The following is a 17,651-nucleotide window of genomic DNA, read 5'->3' as shown; positions in this document are numbered from 1 at the left end:
ATTAAAATGAATTAAATTATAGCAAATTGTAGGAAGGAATCTAAAATCTTACTCTGGAATGCCTGCCATCGTTAACAATTTGTTAATGCAACTGAATAAAGTTAAGGACACTATTCAATTTATTTTATACAAAGTCGTAGCCATCAAAGTGAATCCCCTCATGGCTCCTAGTTTATTTCCAGGAAGTCGAGGTATTTTAAAAAGAAGGACTCCCCTTTGGTTTACCTGCTCCACTATCGCTGCATATCGCATTGCCAGTTAATTTGATTGACATTTATCCGTTTTATTTTGCGAGTGTGTATTTTTTGTCCAACAGCCATGGCCATATCGATGGCGTGTGTCTTTAGCCGGGTTCTTGGCGCTTGGTCTACACTTGACACAGTGTTTGCACTGTGCGCTGATTTAATCTCTCGGTTGCCTTTGGCTGTGGACTTGAGAATGGGTGGGGCTGGGACTGTCTGGGCCCCGATTGTGGGATCTGGATAGGGATAGCTATGGCTGAAGGGCCGCCCCTCCCCCGGCGATAAATTGGGCGCGTGATAAAGAGCAGGAAAAGATGGAGCGAAGTCTGGAAAAAATAAAATGGGAGAAAGAAATCCGGCTGTTTGCCTTTGGTCTCTAGGTGTCTTTATGGCAGATTCCATTTGAGGAGTGCAGGCGGCAAAAAAGCGAGGGGAAAAATTATTGAACATCTGATGCAGTTATGATAATGTCAAAGCATTTCCACTCAAGTGACAGTTTGGCTAGATTTCGATTATGACAGGCAAATGGAAGAGTTATTGCAAATTAATGCAAACCCTTCGAGTGGGCCGACATCGATTTGGGTCAGTAATTGTTGAATGAAAGCACTCAGTTCACTTCTTTAATGGGCTAAGTTTTGGGGATTTATGAAATTTAATAAATGCCTTTTTGGTGGATAAACTTCCTTAGTAAATTATTTTAATTCAATACTTTCTAGTAAATCATACAAATACAATAGAACTGCTTAGGTAATTCCCTTTTATTGTGGCTAGGCAACACGGCCATAATCCGCCGCTTTTATTCGTACTATATTGTGGAAACAATGTACTTTGTATCTGACAAACAAATGTGTATATTTTATTTTCGAGCTGACCAACTTGCGTGGTCCAAACAATATTTATAATAATATACAAAATTTATGTGTAAACTTTTTTATGTGCTTGTGCCACAGTCGCAGTTAATTTGGCAAAGTTTTGCGGCTTGTTCGGCGGTCAATTGTGTAATTTGTGTCCAATTTATATCTACAAACTTCGGGGTGGCTACGGTCTTTAAACAGGGGATGTAATTTGCATTTTCCACCTGAACACTTTATTATAAAGAACTGAAAAGAAGCTTGATTTGAGATGAGTAAAAAAGAAGAAGGCACCAAAGAATATTCTATTTAGTAGAATTATGAATTATACTGAATTATATAATTAAATACATTTTATAAAAACTGATCAGTATTCATATTTAAACTAATCTAGCGATGGCTTATGGAACTCCAATTATAATTATCCAAAATGTTTAGTACATAGTATTTAAAGATAAAATTGGCTTAGAATATAAAGAAATATAAAAGTTTATGTAATAAGGCTTATCAAATTGTATCACTTAGGGCCGGTTTCTCGAGTGCCGGCTAACATTTCTCGAACAGATAAAGTCCCTGCTAAGGCATTCTGGCTTTCTCGAGCATAAATGTGAGAGCTAACTTTGACAGGGACTCGGAGTCCCTGTTAAGCGTTTTCGACTCGATAGAATGACAGCTGATTTCCCAAAGCCAACTAAGAAGTAGAAACGAAATCACAGCTGACTTTTCCCTTGAAATATACCCAAACAGCTGACGAAATAATCGAAGCACGCTTTTCTTTGCACAATTCTGTGCGTTAACAGCACTCTGTAATTGTTTCTCGTTCAGATAAATTAAAGCAGTCGAGAAAGCGGATTTGCTTCTACGAACAGTTTATCTGGTATTTAAGTTTTTCGAACAGATACCTATCAGGGACTTTGACAGGGGCTCGAGAAACCGGCCCTGAAAGCCGTAAGTGGAGTCCTGATAAAGAACAGTGATACCTAGTGTTTATGCAACATTGTACATGTGGTTACTAGATGAGGCAAATATATGCTTATACTAAATATTTTGGGCGAGTGGGTTAGGGCGTGGCTGTGGCTATAAAGGGCCTGGGCTATAATTTAAGCCGGTAACGTGTTATCAGACTTAATATGTAATACATTCTGGTGGTCAGTTGGGATTGGTGTGGGCATTGGGAAGCGTCGAGTGCTCCACAAAGTTGGCCAAAACAATGGGCCCCCTCGCCCTATTGTTTCGGATTTAACCCTACGCTCGAGTGTTTGTGTGCTCGGCCGATTTGGCCCTTTTGTTTTGGTTTATTGTTTTTGAAATGCACATAAAATGCGTTTTGCTTTTGTCCTCTGTACTCCAATGCAAGCGTTTGAGCCTCATATTTTATTGATAGAAGGCGAAAACAGCGGTGTGGGATGAATAGCACCATTGCACTCACATTTTCTGGACCAGCGAAATTGCAAAATGAGCTTAATCCGCGGAACTTAATTTAAGCTTATATTTTATCTGTGAGAAACCTGCAATAGTGCTTACAAATTAAAACCTATTGCTACCTTTCAGTCGTAAATACCTTTTGCTTAAAAAATCGAAAAATGTTTCTCCATCTTAAGGCCTCTTTACACCTCAAGGCCTCTTTACAGTTCAGATGGAATGTCACATGGAATCCAATTTTTCATACAAATTTCAAAATCTGAGATGGAATAGATTCCATTTTCTATTTCATTTTTCATTTCGAGTTTACACTTCAAATGGAATTTGGTCAAGATTCTAAGAAAAGCCTCATATGTTTAACATAGATTAAAACAATTTTGAATAGAAGCCCTTGTAAAATTTAACATTTGCTCGACAGTAACAGAACTTTGATCTGTTAAGGTTATTTTATTTGACTCGATTGGAATATGTGTGTGAGTACATATTCCATGAGAGGTTATATGAAATGAATGGTGTTCATTTCGTTTGTTGTCAAAGTGATTGTGGTTCCAAAAAATATCTGGAGCTCGAAAAAATAAAAACAATGCAACAAAGAGGATTCAATCGTAAACAACATGCGCACTGACTTGTTTATAGGATTCCATGCAGCCCTCCCATTCAAAAAGCGGTCCTTTTAATAGCCCATGGGTGGAAACAAGGCTTATAAGAAGAAGATGAAGAAAACCACAGATCCTGTGGATAATACAAACAGGAGATTTTCTGAAGTCAGCCAATGAACTTATGTCTTATCACTGGTGCAGCAAAATAAATATATTGTAAAATTAGAACTTGTCTTCGATTTTTTCATTGGCAGGATGGTTTTATAGGCAAAGGTTCTGCCATAGCACAGACCATGGGAATATAACTTGTTTCTGATCATCTAACAATAAACCATTCGTAAACCAATATATGGATGCAGCTATGTAATATTATTTGTAAATATTAGGATTTTAAAACCGCTAGTGCGTACGATTAAAAAAAATATAGAATTAGTGAGATCCAATAATTTACTCAGAATAGATTCAAATAAAATCTATCATCCATTGTAAAATCAGACACAATAGTTTTAATTTGCAAATTACGTTTTTTTAAATGTTGTGAGACATTGCAACATTTTTTAGAGATATTTTAACCAAATAATAACAGGAAATGTACATTTGAATACAACAATTTTGTCAGACCAAGCCAGCTTTTTAAAATTGTTTCACCGAAATAACAACAGACTATGTTAACGGGCTTGAAACATATGAAATTCCATTTGAAAAATTCCTACTGAGGTGTAAAGAGGCCTTCAGTAGGAATTTTTGAAATGGAATTTTTCTTATTTCATGTCTGTTTACATTTCCTGTTATCATTCTGAAACGTACTTGCCCTGCCAAATTCGTTCTATCAAATTTAAACGGAAAAAACGATTTGTATTCTTTTAGAATGGATGATGAGTGGTACGTATTTAGATACATTCTGAGCGCAATAATCTCGATGGCAACTTATACACTACTGTCTTCATTTTAGTGTACTATTACTGCAACTTGCAATTAATAATCTGGCTATCGCGGCGTTGTTGAAAAAAAAACGTGAAAAAAACCAAAGAAGCAAACGCAAGTGCTGGGTCAATCCCTATCTTAAGGATCGAAACACAAAAGGCAGATTCGCTAGGACTTTGTCGATATGATCAATAACCCACCAGTGTTCTTGGAAAATTTCCGAATGTCTTATGAAAATTTTATGAATATTTTTTCGAAAATTGAGAAGCATTTGCAGCCACTACGGGAAACTCGAGCTGACGCGATACCACCTCTAACCAAATTCGCAATCGTGATGGAATATTTTGCATCTGGAGATATCCAAAGACATGTAACATCAACATATCGCATTAGCAAGGCCAGTATGAGTGGTATTGTCATTGCTGTTAGTGACGCTATTGCGATAGAGTTGATCGGCGAAATCCCGGCCTGGGAAAAAAATCGTATGCTTAATTACGCTACCAACTTCGAAAGCGAGTGGAATTTTCCAAACTGTATAGGGGCCGTCGATGGCAAACATATTGCTGTCCGGGCCCCTGCAAGCAGTGGTAGTGCCTTTCATAATTATAAAGGATTTCATTCCATAGTTCTCTTATTTGTCAACCAAAGACAGCACAAAAGGTTACTACGGCATGCTGCTTACTTCATAATTTTTTAATAAGAAATGCCACAGTTGATTACATAGGCGGTTTTGAGGAACAATCAATTGAACACAACAATTTAACATCGCTGCAGCCATATATTGGCAGGCCAAATGATTATGGCAAGATGATTAGAAACCAGTTATGTGCTCATATAAATTCAAACGCAGGCGCCGTACCATGGCAGAACAGGGCAGCCTTTGTCCAAGAAACCAATGAATGAGAAACGTTCCACATATAAAATAAAGAAGACACAATTTTAATTTTTATTATTTTTTTTATTTTTGGCAGCACGATCTTTTTTTCCAATTTCAGCTATTGCTGCCGTCACCTTCACCTGCACTTGTTGTAGGGCCTCCTCGGAAAAGTCCTCCATCATCTTGTCCCAAAAAGAAAACATTTCGACATTTTTCAGGGATCCAGTTGTCTTGTTGTCTTGCTTGGTCTGAACCACCGATATGAGGTCCTTCGCTGACTTGAGCAGTTCTCCAATTTCGGTTCCTATTGGGTCACTGTTTTTCTTCTTCTTTGGTCTCTGCGATTTGTCCGATCACAATCAATAAAGAATAAATAGGAATTTTATGAAGCTTACATAATCATACGAAGCCTCCTCAGTGTCCTCTTCCGGGCTATCACAACCACGTTTTTCTGAAGTGGATGGGGCGTGCACAGAAGCAAATGTCCTGAAAAAATAATATTAATAACAATGGTTTCAGTTTGTGTAACTTACTTTCTTTTGTGAGACAGCCCCTGCATAAATGACATATGCTCTGCCATCTCCCAGTCTATCTCGGGGCCCGTCTTTTCGGATTCGACTAGGTTTATATTCTTTGAGCCACCAGCGCTACAACTTTTTAGAATCTGTGTTGCTTTCTTCTTCGTGTGATAGCGAAGGCTATCACGAAGTGAAAGCCAGGTTGACTTGACCTCGTTGACTGCAAAGTAATGTTTAATGATCACATCCAATTTTTATTGATATAAAAATTCCTCACCTTCTTTGTTGGTGGCAGCACTAACGGCTGCCCAAGCACTTCTAACCAGGGCTGTGAACCCATATTATTTTTGCATGGGTTCGGTTCGGGGTTCAAACCTAATCGACAGATAATGTTCCGGTTTGCGAACCGGTTCAATGATGAGCCGGAGCAGGGTTCAGGTTCGAACCAGAGTTCAAAAAAATAATTTTTTTTTAATGAAATAATAAAGTCAACATTTATTTCCATGTATTTTCATTGAAATATGTACCATAACATTAAGACTTATAAGTAAAGTTACTAGATTTATGATTTATAAAGTGTTTACCAGTTAAGGCAAAAGTATACTCTTTGCTTTAATCATGTAATTTTAATGTGGGCATACTGCGAAAAGTTTTGGAAGATGATAGTTATATATTATTAGATTGTTTGAGTTAGATGCAGTCATTGCATAGCCACAAAAATTGGCGCATTTTTATTTCCCTTAGTAAATAAACTCTATGTTAATATGATCAGAAAACCCCCCACACTGTTGAATAAAAAAACACGAACACACAAAATAAATTTTTCGTGAACCGAACCGAATATAAAAAAAAAAGTTCCGGTTCGGTTCCGGTTCAATTATAAAAAAAATCGGCGCTCCGGTTTACGGTTCGGTTCGTTTTCTAAAAAAAGTGAACCACTCCGGTTCGGAGTGGTTCAGCTCCGGAGTGGTTCACAGCCCTGCTTCTAACAGCATTATTATTGCTATGGTTCTTGTTGGTTAAGTCCCATATCTCCGGGCGTGATTTTACTTCTTCTATTAGTTGAATGGTTTCCTCGCGGCTGATGCTTTGATTCCTCTTTTTGTTTTTTCTTGCTCCCGACATTTTTCAAACTCATAAACACTTTGACAGGAAAGGGAATGAACACCATAAATTTCATATGTACTCTCATGGAATATGTACCCACTCACATATTCCAATCGAGTCAAATGTAATGATATTAACAGATCGAATTTCTGTTACTGTCGAACAAATGTTAAATTTTACAAGGGCTTCTATTCAAAATTGTTTTAATCTATGTTAAACATATGAGGCTTTTCTAAGAATTCTGACAAAATTCCATTAGAAGTGTAAACTCGAAATGAAAAATAAAATGGAAAATGGAATCTATTCCATCTCAGATTTTGAAATTTGTATGAAAAATTCGATTCCATGTCACATTCCATCTGAACTGTAAAGAGGCCTTTAAAGTAAAATATATTTTTAATTTTTCTTTTATATTTTTAAAAAATTGTTGAATTTTAACTTCTTATTAATTTGCGTTCCAAAAAATAAATAAAAATGGTCAAGACTAGAACTTTCCTTTCACTTGACTTACATTTGTACCTTCATCACCGCAAGGCTCTTCTAAAAAACTTTGTTAATTGTTCATATATTTTTGAGAATTAGTGTTTGTTGTGTTCGCTAAAAGTGTTAATTTTTAAATAAATATCTGTTTTTTAATCGCAATTTTTTAGTGCAATTCATGTTTAATTGTACATTTTTATACATTTCTTATATAGCTTGACGCGATCTCAAGAGCAAAGCTTTCTGGAAAAACAAAGATAACGCTATTGAAAAAGCTCTCCCATTGCCCAGCCTGGTGTAATTACTTAAAAGCTGTATAAGCAGGTTGTCGTCTTTCGTTGTTTACCTTCAAGAAAGTCATTCATTCTACTGCGAGATCTTGACGATGTTGCGCCTTTCAGTGAAGCATGGATTGAGGGCCAGCTCCCAGCTGGCTGCCACCAGAAATCCGGAGTTATCCTCTTACGTGCAGCAGATCGAGTCTGAATGGGAGTCCGCTAAGCCTTTCACGGAAGTTCCGGGACCGACACGGTGGCAATTATTCCGCGGCTTCCAGAAGGGCGGGCAGTACCATCAACTGGAAATGGATGAAATGATGCGCCTGTTCAAAAAGCAGTTTGGCGACATATGCTTGATTCCCGGATTATTCGGCATGCCCTCCACAGTGTTCACATTCAATCAGGAAACCTTCGAAAGGGTTTATCGCACCGAAGGTCAGTGGCCAGTCAGAGGTGGCTCCGAACCCGTCCTACACTATCGCAAAAATAGAAAGGATGGATTCTTCAAGGACTGCGTGGGATTGTTTAGCAAGTGAGTTAAAATAATATTAGGAAAACTTTGTTACTCTACAATTTTTTAACAGTTTCCATATTTAAAAATTTTTTTTTCTCTATTTTAGTGGCCCCCAGTGGGGAAAAGAGCGAAGTGCAGTGAATCCAGTCCTGATGCAACATCGCAATGTAGCTGTTTACCTGAAACCGATGCAGAGGGTTAATCAGCAGTTCGTCCAACGCATCCGGGAAATTCGCGACCCGGAATCCGAAGAAGTGCCCGGTGATTTCATGGAAACCGTGAGGCAGCTGACCTTCGAATCGGTGGCAACGGTGGCCCTGGACAAGGAATTGGGACTCCTCCGCGAAACCAATCAGCCGCCCGAAGCCAGGAAATTGTTCCGGAATATTGAAATTCTTATGGAATCGTTCTTTGTCCTGGGCGTCAGACCTTCGCTGTACAAGTATATCTCTACACCCACCTATAGGAAGTTTAGTCGGGCCATGGATGAAATCTTCGACACCTGTTCGATGTACGTGAACGAGGCTATAGAAAGGATTAATAGGAATTCGGCAGAAGGCAACTCAAAGGATCATAAGAGTGTCCTGGAACAGTTATTGCAAATTGACAGGAAATTCGCAATTGTTATGGCCATGGATATGCTAATGGGAGGAGTGGATACCACCAGTACGGCCATAGTGGGACTATTACTGAACCTGTCCAAAAATCCGGAGAAGCAGAAAAAGCTCAGGGAGGAAGTGTTAAGCAAATTGCCTTCGACAGATAGAGATTTCACTTTGGAGGACATGAAATCTCTTCCATATTTAAGGGCATTTATCAAGGAATCGCTGCGTGTGTATCCAGTCACCTTTGGAAATACCCGATCCGCCGGAACCGATGTCGTACTTAATGGTTACCGGATCCCCAAGGGCACACATCTAATGATGAGCAACAGTTTTCTACTAAAGGATGAGGGACTATATCCCCGGGCAAAGGAATTCATTCCGGAACGCTGGTTACGACAGAAAGGTGCCGGCGAAAACAGTTCGGAAGTCCTGATGGACAAGAGCATCAGTCCCTTTATATACCTGCCCTTTGGTTTCGGACCTCGCATGTGTGTTGGCAAAAGGATCGTAGATCTGGAACTCGAACTAACGGTGGCCAACTTGGTACGAAATTTCCAGATAGAATTTAACTACCCCGCCGAGAATCCGTTTAAAAGCAGTTTTGTGTATATGCCTAATATTCCTCTGAAATTTAAATTCACTGATGTAAAATATTAAAAAGCTTGTTTATTTTAACAATGGGAACTTTTTTATTCAATTTTCGAAACACTGTTATGGTTTCACTTTTTTTGAACAATATAATATTTTAAAATTGCTCCAGGAAGCCTTATTTTTGAGGCATTTTTAGTTCAACCCATTGAAATTGCGAAGAAAAATAATATTTTTTGGGACTTTTACTTCACCAAGGTATAAAGTTGTAATCTTTAATTTAAATTGTAAGCTTTTGCAAATAAAATTGTAATTATAACCTTGGTTTACGTTAACAGAGGTCTCAAAAAGTAACAGTCACATTTGAATATTTAACAGCACAGAACTTTGCGCCCAACAGCACGAAAATCAGGGAAACAGCTGTTAAGGGGGTATTCCCCACGTCTGGTCACACCATTTCAGTGATTCATACAAAATCTCCACTAAAAACAACGTAAATTGATAAAATCCACCCGTTGAAGTTGCAAACCAACTGCCAGAAACTTTTTCGCTCTTCATTCGCTAGTGCAAATTCATCAAGCTGGGTAACGACATGTCTACGAGTTCCATGGAAAGTAAGTGGAGCGGGGCGATGACGCCAGACAAAGCAAAATTAACAATGACCCACACCTCTTTTCCTTGCCCGCAGAACACCTTTTCAATCTAAAGTTTGCCGTAAAGGAGCTGGAACGGAACTCCAAGAAATGCGAGAAGGAGGAGAAGCTGGAGAAGGCGAAGGCCAAGAAGGCGATCCAGAAGGGCAACATGGACGTGGCCCGCATTCACGCCGAGAACGCGATTCGGCAGAAGAACCAGGCGGTCAACTACCTCCGGATGAGTGCCCGCGTGGATGCGGTGGCCAGCAGAGTGCAGTCCGCCCTCACCACCCGCAAGGTCACCGGCTCCATGGCAGGCGTGGTCAAGGCCATGGATGCGGCGATGAAGGGCATGAACCTGGAGAAGATCTCCTCGCTGATGGAGAAGTTTGAGTCGCAGTTCGAGGACCTGGACGTCCAGAGCTCCGTGATGGAGGGCACCATGTCCGACACGGTAACCACCTCAGTGCCCCAGGGCGATGTCGACAACCTGCTCCAGCAAGTGGCCGACGAGGCTGGCCTCGAGCTCAACATGGAGCTGCCCAGCGGAGTCCAGAGCCAGTCGGTTGGAGCCTCCACGGCCGTGTCCCAGGAGCAGGACGAGCTGACCCAGCGACTGGCACGCCTCCGCCAGGCCGAATAGAACTGCGCAGCCCAGCCCGTTGAATTTCTGTTTTAGCAATTAAGTACATTCAAAATATAAATAAGTATAAATTCAGTGATTAATGCTTCGCTTTTACATGTTTTTAGCGCCATAAGGAGCTGATAAGTTTTCACAAAGTCGCGAAAGGTTTTTTCAAAGAATTTGCTAAGGAAACGGATACCATTGCAATGTAGTTTTACTTTTCAGATCCAGATAAACGATTACGCTATTGCTTATTTGTATAAACTGATGCGTCACGAATCTCCGGAGGTTCTACAATCAGCTGTCTTCTCTAATATGTTCTTTGTACTGGTATTGTTGATTTAAAATGGTTTTAATTCAAATGCCAATGAAACTCTATGAACTTGTAAGAAAGAATTTTAAAATATATCGAGTCTATTACCACAATTTTAAAGTATAAATTAGGTTCAGCTATTTGATTACAGGCGATTTTTGTTTTAATAAAAAAGTCTATTATAGTTTATCTATACGCAAGTTAAATAAACTTTGTGATTTATCAGGGAGCATGTTTAGATCTATTTGGTTTTTATTCATCTTAATAATATAGTAAATATATTAGCCTTGGCTCTTAAAAATAGAATGCAGAGCTATAGTTTAGGTTCCCAGTTGAGGTTGTGGATGTGGAGGCGGGACTATTGGATTGAAAGTGGTCGGTGGCTGTTTGGGTTTTTGCTTTCGGGGCTTCCGAGCTGCTGGAGGATTGGATCCAGGCACAGATCCGAGAGCTCCCGTTCCGTCGGCCGCCTGTTTATTTTTGGGTTTGGGTCCCCGGCGTTTCTGCTCGGTCTTTCCCTTGGGATGAGGTGCCACCATGGGAACGGAGCGCCAATCGTCGCCGTGCTTGTCTAGCCGCCTTTTCAGCAGCTCCACATCGTGATTTCTTCTTTTCACTATCTTCTTGATGCCGTTTACTCTGGAAAATGAGTAATGCACATGTTTGTTTACCTTTCGTATGGCACCGATTAGGATTATGCTGCTCACCTCATCACACAGCGCTCATTCTCAGCCTGTATCCTCTGGCATTTGTCGTACAGCTTTTCTACTAGCTGTTTGTACATCAGGTTCTTCTTATTTAGCAACATTTTATAGAGATATTGGTATAAATAATTTGCTAAAATTTTTGTTTTGCCATGGCTCGGTGTGACCAGATACTCGATTTGAAGAACCCTGGACGTTGCCAGATCGGGATGCTTTAAAAAAGAACTAGTTAATTTATAAAACTCAATTTAACAACGGTTTTTACGAAAACTCATAAAGAAATACATTTAAAAGTATAATCATAACTAGAAATTCCTAACACAATCTGATCAAAGAAATTTAGATAACAACTCTTCTGAACTAGTTCCTCCAGATGTTAATTAGCACCCATCTGGCAACTCTTCGATTTTGCAAACAGCCGAGTAGAACAAACAAATCTAGAATTAACAAATTTTTCCAACAACCGGCATGCCAAACAAATCTTCCCAAGCAGACAGGGAGTAACCAAGAAGCAAATAATACTTTATTTGCAAAAAATATTATGTCAGCAGCCAGCATGCCGACAACCGCAGGAGCTCAGGGATCGGGAAATCAAGTACCCACAACCAGCACTACCATTTTAAGCAACTTCCGGGAGCTGATCAAGGAGCCGAAGAATCTCGACGAGGCGGCCAATTATCTGTACCAGACGCTGCTCGATGACGCCGTGGCCGGGATCTTCATCGAGACACACCACCTGCGAAAGTCGGGGAACCTGGCCGCCTTGGACGGAGTGCCGGAGGACTCGACTTATCGCATCTGCGAGATGCCCAACCTGGACATATTCGGCATCTCGACGGCCAAGAAGCCAATGGACTGCACCTGTCCCAACTGTGATCGCCTGGTGGCCGCCGCCCGCTTCGCCCCGCACCTGGAAAAGTGCATGGGCATGGGCCGGATATCCTCGCGGATCGCCTCCCGTCGCCTGGCCACCAAAGAGGGAGCCACATCCGCCCACCTGCACTCGGCCGGAAATGCCGGGGGCACCGACGACGAGGACGACGTGGACTGGTCGTCCGATAAGCGCCGCAAGAAACCCAACCAGAACTCGCGGAACAACGGTTCCAAAAAGAACAATGGCAAAACCTTTTAGCTCGTAGTAAAGATACTGATCTGAGTGTAACTAGCCATAAAAGAAGACTATCACATCAGTCAATTAGCTTTTTGAATTAAATGTTTAGGCTAAGGTAATGGAAAGTGGTCTCCTCAACACACAAAAAAAAAATTGGTAAAATCAACTGTTATAATTGTCAATTAGTCCCCAACCACAAAAAATAGTCAATTCTACTAAGTAAATAGTTACTTTCACAACAACAAATACACACAATTAGCAAAGACACACACCTATATCCTTGACAAAATTGACAATTTTTTGTGGTTAGGGTATTTTTGACCATTTTTTTATAATTTAATTTAATTTAAAAACAAATTTAGAATAATTCTATAAAATCTAAACAATTTAATTATTTTCCAAATCGCACAGCTATGTATATCATACAGCTGCCCTAGAAACTGCCCTCGATTTTACCGAATTCCTCGCAGAGCTTTATTCGCGATAAGACTCTGCTCGGCACATGCATATAAATACACTAATATGTAATTATATTAACATCGATAGAGCTATGGATTATCAGTTGGCAAAGACACGTATGAAATCGATCTTCAAAGAGGGCTGCTTCCATGTAGGAAGCCACTGATCTTGGGCCTGGTGGAACTGCAGCTTCGCCTGGGGATGGTAATTCGTCCAAGGTTTCTCGTAGCTGGCGGTACGAAGATTGTCCACAAAGTCGCCAAAACCGCCAACAGAGAGGCCCAAAGATATGTAGAACTATTAAGGTAGATGTATTTAAACTGGAGGTAGATTTTTTAGTTTTTATAAGTAAGCTACTCACCATCCTGTCGAATGGAGCCATGGGACCGCCCTGTTTCCACCTCGGATTCTCGTTCAACTCCGTAAAGCCATTTAGCATCTCTCCATAAACTTGCCCATCGACTGAGAACAACAGACGATTGCTACTCCAATCCAAACTGTACGTGTGAAAATCATCGCCGAAGTGCGAGATCTTTCGCTTGCTCAGCCACAAGTCCTCCCTTTGATGGGCATCCGTGGAGAGCACGGGACCACCATATAGCGATCTGCCATCCACGAGCTTTCCTCGCGGCATCCTCAGCACGGAGTTACCTCTGGCCAATGCCACTCGCAGCTGCCCGGACTCATAGCCCGATTGGCCGTACCACTCGGTCAGGGGTTCAAGTAGCAGGAGGGGTACCTAATGAAGGGTTATGAAAATAAAATAATTAAGATAATTAATAACAATACGCACTATCCAATCGCCTTTTGGTAACTTGGCCCGAATCTCAATCCGTCCGTATTGGAAGGCAAAGGTTTCCTTGGTGTTAATACGAGGCGTTACAATGGGTGGCATAATTCCACTGGGTCCACTGCCCATCGAGTGCAGCGTACATTCCTTGAGTCGATTGTGGGTTCCCGTACAACGCTCTGAGAGGTCGAGTCTGGAATTGGCAATGGACAAGTCCGGACGATAGCTGGACCAAAGAAGCGGCTCTATCACCAGGTGCCCATCCTGAGCTCTAGCCTTCCCATCATACAAGACGAATTCCGCATCCTTGGAGTCCAATGGCAGGCGCACATCGTGTATCCACAGGGATTCATTCAGCTGGTCGAATGTCTCCTCAAACAAAAGTTGCCCCTTACAGATGGGAGCACTGATTTGTGGCGAAACCTGAGTTTCAGAGGGTTCACAGACGGAGGGAGCTGAAGAATCCGGAGTACTGCCTTCAGTACTCAATACATTGTCATCCGTGAAATCATCATCATTGGGGGAACAACCTCTGGGTCGATAATTTCCACCTAGATTACAGACCGTCAAGGGTTGCGCCAGATCCTGGTACACAGCCTTCAGATGCTGCACACTCGTCCAAAGATATAGGACATCCTGGGCCCTCAGGGGCACCGAACTGAAATTACTAGTCCATCTGCCGTTCTGGGGCTCTGTTAATCTCACATTGTACTGTCCCTCGTTAATAAAGGAAGTGAAATTTCGATTGCGATTCACATTGAAAGCCACCACTTTGACGCCTTCTTCATCTAGTTATATTCGAAGATAGAAAAGGACCAATAAATGTAGTTAATATACACATTTCTGCTTTGGTTCTATTTTTAGAAATCCCAAGAAAAAATAAAAATCTGAACATTTACCTGGAATAGATACGCTAAAACCATTCTCCAGAAGCTCCACCGTTGGTGAAGGGATCTTGTAGCAATTGGTTAGTCCAAAACCAAGTAGCAGGGCTATTCCCAAGCACAATCCTAGCATTCTGAATCCTCGATTTCCGCACTAATCCAAAGAATCCGAAGCCTCTGACTCAGCCTGTGTCTCTATCTCACTGGCAGACCGGTTTCTGCCGTTGGTGCTGGGCGATTATTATTTGTTTACTTTTAGTTGGTCCGGACAATCGCGATTCGGCACATGCAAATCCACATTCATATCAGCTCCGGCTGCGACCTGGCTTCTCTGGAAATTAAACATTTTATAACAGCCCAGAGACCCCAAAACTTAAGTTCTAACGACACTCCTCTCAGTGATCCACCTTCGACAGAAAACTTAAACAGCTGATGAGATAACAAAAGCTCGTTTTACACGTCTAGAAAAGAACGATCAAAAGAGATTAAAAATAATGTTTTAAGACCAATATTTCAACAAATATTCATCTTTTAAAATTCTAATTTGTAATATTTTTAAAAATAAAGTTTTTAATCTAGTAACTTTTTAGTTTTTTTTTAAATTATACAACATGCTTTTATACAAGTGCAGCTGCGATCAAGAGAAGCTTCAACCGGGGCAAGCTTTCAAGATCAAGATTTCCAATCTGATGCAGTAGTCCCGCCACAGAGCTTCTCAGAATAATACGTTAATCGGATTCTAGTTAGTACATGTATTAAGAGTAATTAAAACTGCGTCATGGGGTGGAAAACTCTTCCATGCGTGTTGCTGCTTATTGCAAGCCATCAAATATTGGGGTTTAAAGTCCCCAGCGTTGATTTTGAAATGCTAGATGAAAAAGGATTTGAGGTGTCCATACCAGGTGAAGTTGAACTTACTGTGGGAATGAAATTGGCATTATTACAACTTAATAAAACAAGTTATTCATATAAAAAAGCTCTAACTTGCCATTAATAGACGAACTATAAAATTGAATTATTTATAAAATATCAATAATTAAAATAAAAATATTTTTCATTTAAAAAGTATGTATTTGAGTTACATTTTTTCTTGAAATTTTTTAGAACAATCCAATTGTCTATCTTAAATACATATGTAAATCGTTATCTATTTACGCATAATTATTTATTCATTTATTTTTCGCTGTAAGCAATACCCTCTCAGGTTTTCCGCGAAATAATTAATGATAATATTTGTCATCATCTTTAGATGAACCTGGCATAGAGCGGGTATTCTACATGCTCCAAATAGACGACACCTGTCCGGCTCTAATGGACTATATTACGGAGGCCGTAAACGGAAGCTGGGTTTCCAAGCAGAAAACAAGTCTCCACAACAACGACAAACTTCAGATATCAATGCTGGTGCAATACAATGAGGAGATTTTTGAAAAGAGTGAAACTATTGTGATTATCAACAAGCGGGTTCTGACCACCAGGGACTCCAGCTCGCGGGGCATAACCTTTCCTTCGGGAGAGGGTGAGTGTCAGGCGTTGCTGCAATCAAAACAGGAAACCAAACGCTGCAAACCCGCCCAAACCATCGTCAGCAATGGTCGCCACACCTGCCAGGGTGAGCTCATCTTCGAGGATAACTTTTCGGAGGCACAGCTGAACAGAACCACCTGGAAGCATGATATCCGGTATAAAAAATTAGCAAAATAAATAAGAACAGTAAGTCTCAGAATTATTTGTACATTTTTAGGCAGCGCATGTACCATGTGGAAGAGGAGCTGGTGGCCTTCGACGATGCCGCCCGAAACTCCTTTGTTAAAGAAGGCGAGCTCCACATCGTTCCCATCGTGGCCAGTGAGGTTACTGATGGCAGTTTCAAGCTGGGAGATCGCTGTACAGCAATCGAGAGTCCGGATCAGGAGTGCAATATTGCCCACGGCAGTTTCTATACCATTAAACCTCCAGTTTTTTCCGCTCAAATTCACACCCGAAATTCGTTTAGTTTTAAATTCGGGAAGATCGTCGTTAGAGCTAAGTTGCCTAAGGGTGATTGGCTGTTTCCCTGTAAGTATACTAACTTGTCTTGATACAAATTTTTTTAATTTTCTACTTTTTTTTAAGACCTGATGCTTCAACCAGTTTCCACTTACGCAGAGACTCACTATGCCAAACAGTTGCGTAAGTCTTGTAAATCCTTTTGCTGCGCTCATCCTTTTTTAATCTTATGGTATTTCGTTTATCCAGGAATCGCATACGCCCGAGGCAACGCTAATTTGCGCACTAAGCAAGGAGATGATATCTCCGGGAATCATCTGTATGGTGGCAGTGTGGCTTGGCATCATGGAAATGCCGTTCAGTTTCTAAAAGATCGGCTGAGCCAGACGCACTACGGCGATGATTTCCACAACTATACCATGATTTGGCAACGGGATAAGATAACGCTGATGGTGGATGAGGAGGTCTACGGAGAACTTTACGATGGACTGCCATTCTTCAACGAGAAGTGCTTTATTATTTTTGGAGTAACAGTAGGAGGCTTTCTCAATTTCGATGACAATTTACTGGCCAAGGATGTCAAACCTTATAAGAACAGGGAACCACGGGCAGCCCTCTCTTTTTGGCAACATCGCGATGCTTGGGCCCCCACTTGGGGACGACAGAGCGCCATGATCATAGATTTTGTAAGGGTTTATGCGGAATAACTTTTACATTTTTACCAAGAAATATTCTCAAATGCTAAGTAATAAAAAAAAAATGCGAGAAGTTAATACAATAAATAAATAGGTAAGACTTATAAAAACAAAAAGAAATTCTTCAGTGCCCTTTAAAATGATGGTGGAATATGTATCTAAATAAACATTATTTTCATCACATCAATCGGGGCCAGTTTAATCTACGAACAAAGATGGGAAATTATAACCTTTTTCCTTTGATATGTTGAATGTTCTTCAAATGGTTTTTTAAGAAGGTTTTTGAAATCCGGCAATCGGATTTTAATAACTGTTTTCAAATTCAAAAAAAACAAAACAAATAGCAGTCTGTCTCAGTGTGACCGACTTATCTTGGAAAATATTAACAAAGTTTAAGCTGGCCGCGAAATTCGGAGTGTGTATTTACTTTGTCAGGGGGTT

At 40.5% G+C, this 17,651-nt stretch overlaps 7 protein-coding genes across 8 annotated transcripts; 4 read left to right on the top strand and 3 right to left on the bottom strand.

Annotated features, from left to right (window-relative positions):
• Positions 1–4,718: 4,718 nt before the first annotated feature.
• LOC123002990 (uncharacterized) lies at positions 4,719–5,834 on the bottom strand. 2 transcript variants are annotated; one of them, XM_070215252.1, is made up of 5 exons: positions 5,711–5,834; positions 5,449–5,653; positions 5,311–5,401; positions 5,056–5,253; positions 4,719–4,916 (listed from the first exon to the last, which is right to left on the bottom strand). In XM_070215252.1, the coding sequence occupies exons 2-5, from the start codon at positions 5,493–5,495 to the stop codon at positions 4,869–4,871; spliced, it is 384 nt and encodes a 127-aa protein (XP_070071353.1). In that variant the 5' UTR covers positions 5,496–5,653; positions 5,711–5,834; the 3' UTR covers positions 4,719–4,868. The 2 variants fall into 2 exon arrangements, with proteins under 2 accessions (XP_070071353.1, XP_070071352.1); XM_070215251.1 differs by having other exon boundaries at positions 4,719–5,253; positions 5,711–5,831.
• A 1,523-nt stretch (positions 5,835–7,357) lies between these two features.
• Cyp12c1 (Cytochrome P450 12c1) lies at positions 7,358–9,074 on the top strand. The gene is made up of 2 exons (XM_017155859.3): positions 7,358–7,830; positions 7,919–9,074. The coding sequence occupies exons 1-2, from the start codon at positions 7,406–7,408 to the stop codon at positions 9,072–9,074; spliced, it is 1,581 nt and encodes a 526-aa protein (XP_017011348.2). The 5' UTR covers positions 7,358–7,405.
• Positions 9,075–9,446: 372 nt separating this feature from the next.
• Chmp1 (charged multivesicular body protein 1) lies at positions 9,447–10,362 on the top strand. The gene is made up of 2 exons (XM_017155853.3): positions 9,447–9,619; positions 9,694–10,362. The coding sequence occupies exons 1-2, from the start codon at positions 9,598–9,600 to the stop codon at positions 10,281–10,283; spliced, it is 612 nt and encodes a 203-aa protein (XP_017011342.1). The 5' UTR covers positions 9,447–9,597; the 3' UTR covers positions 10,284–10,362.
• A 401-nt stretch (positions 10,363–10,763) lies between these two features.
• LOC108064979 (uncharacterized) lies at positions 10,764–11,455 on the bottom strand. The gene is made up of 2 exons (XM_017152797.3): positions 11,286–11,455; positions 10,764–11,217 (listed from the first exon to the last, which is right to left on the bottom strand). Exons 1-2 carry the CDS (start codon positions 11,384–11,386, stop codon positions 10,899–10,901), a joined length of 420 nt encoding a protein of 139 aa, XP_017008286.2. The 5' UTR covers positions 11,387–11,455; the 3' UTR covers positions 10,764–10,898.
• A 216-nt stretch (positions 11,456–11,671) lies between these two features.
• Positions 11,672–12,472, top strand: Sgf11 (SAGA associated factor 11kDa). Its single transcript, XM_017152876.3, has one exon. It carries the CDS (start codon positions 11,824–11,826, stop codon positions 12,412–12,414), a length of 591 nt encoding a protein of 196 aa, XP_017008365.2. The 5' UTR covers positions 11,672–11,823; the 3' UTR covers positions 12,415–12,472.
• A 244-nt stretch (positions 12,473–12,716) lies between these two features.
• Positions 12,717–14,908, bottom strand: GNBP1 (Gram-negative bacteria binding protein 1). The gene is made up of 4 exons (XM_017152865.3): positions 14,542–14,908; positions 13,646–14,430; positions 13,214–13,591; positions 12,717–13,149 (listed from the first exon to the last, which is right to left on the bottom strand). Exons 1-4 carry the CDS (start codon positions 14,657–14,659, stop codon positions 12,952–12,954), a joined length of 1,479 nt encoding a protein of 492 aa, XP_017008354.2. The 5' UTR covers positions 14,660–14,908; the 3' UTR covers positions 12,717–12,951.
• Positions 14,909–15,236: 328 nt separating this feature from the next.
• On the top strand, positions 15,237–17,261 carry GNBP2 (Gram-negative bacteria binding protein 2). Its single transcript, XM_017152890.3, has 5 exons — positions 15,237–15,428; positions 15,776–16,208; positions 16,271–16,584; positions 16,642–16,698; positions 16,765–17,261. Exons 1-5 carry the CDS (start codon positions 15,305–15,307, stop codon positions 17,220–17,222), a joined length of 1,386 nt encoding a protein of 461 aa, XP_017008379.2. The 5' UTR covers positions 15,237–15,304; the 3' UTR covers positions 17,223–17,261.
• Positions 17,262–17,651: the final 390 nt, after the last annotated feature.

Source organism: Drosophila takahashii, chromosome 3L (genome assembly GCF_030179915.1).
Source record: "Drosophila takahashii strain IR98-3 E-12201 chromosome 3L, DtakHiC1v2, whole genome shotgun sequence".
NCBI lineage: Eukaryota > Metazoa > Arthropoda > Insecta > Diptera > Drosophilidae > Drosophila > Drosophila takahashii.
The sequence above is the reverse complement of the archived record's forward strand: the minus strand, read 5'-3'. Positions and strand labels throughout refer to the sequence as shown.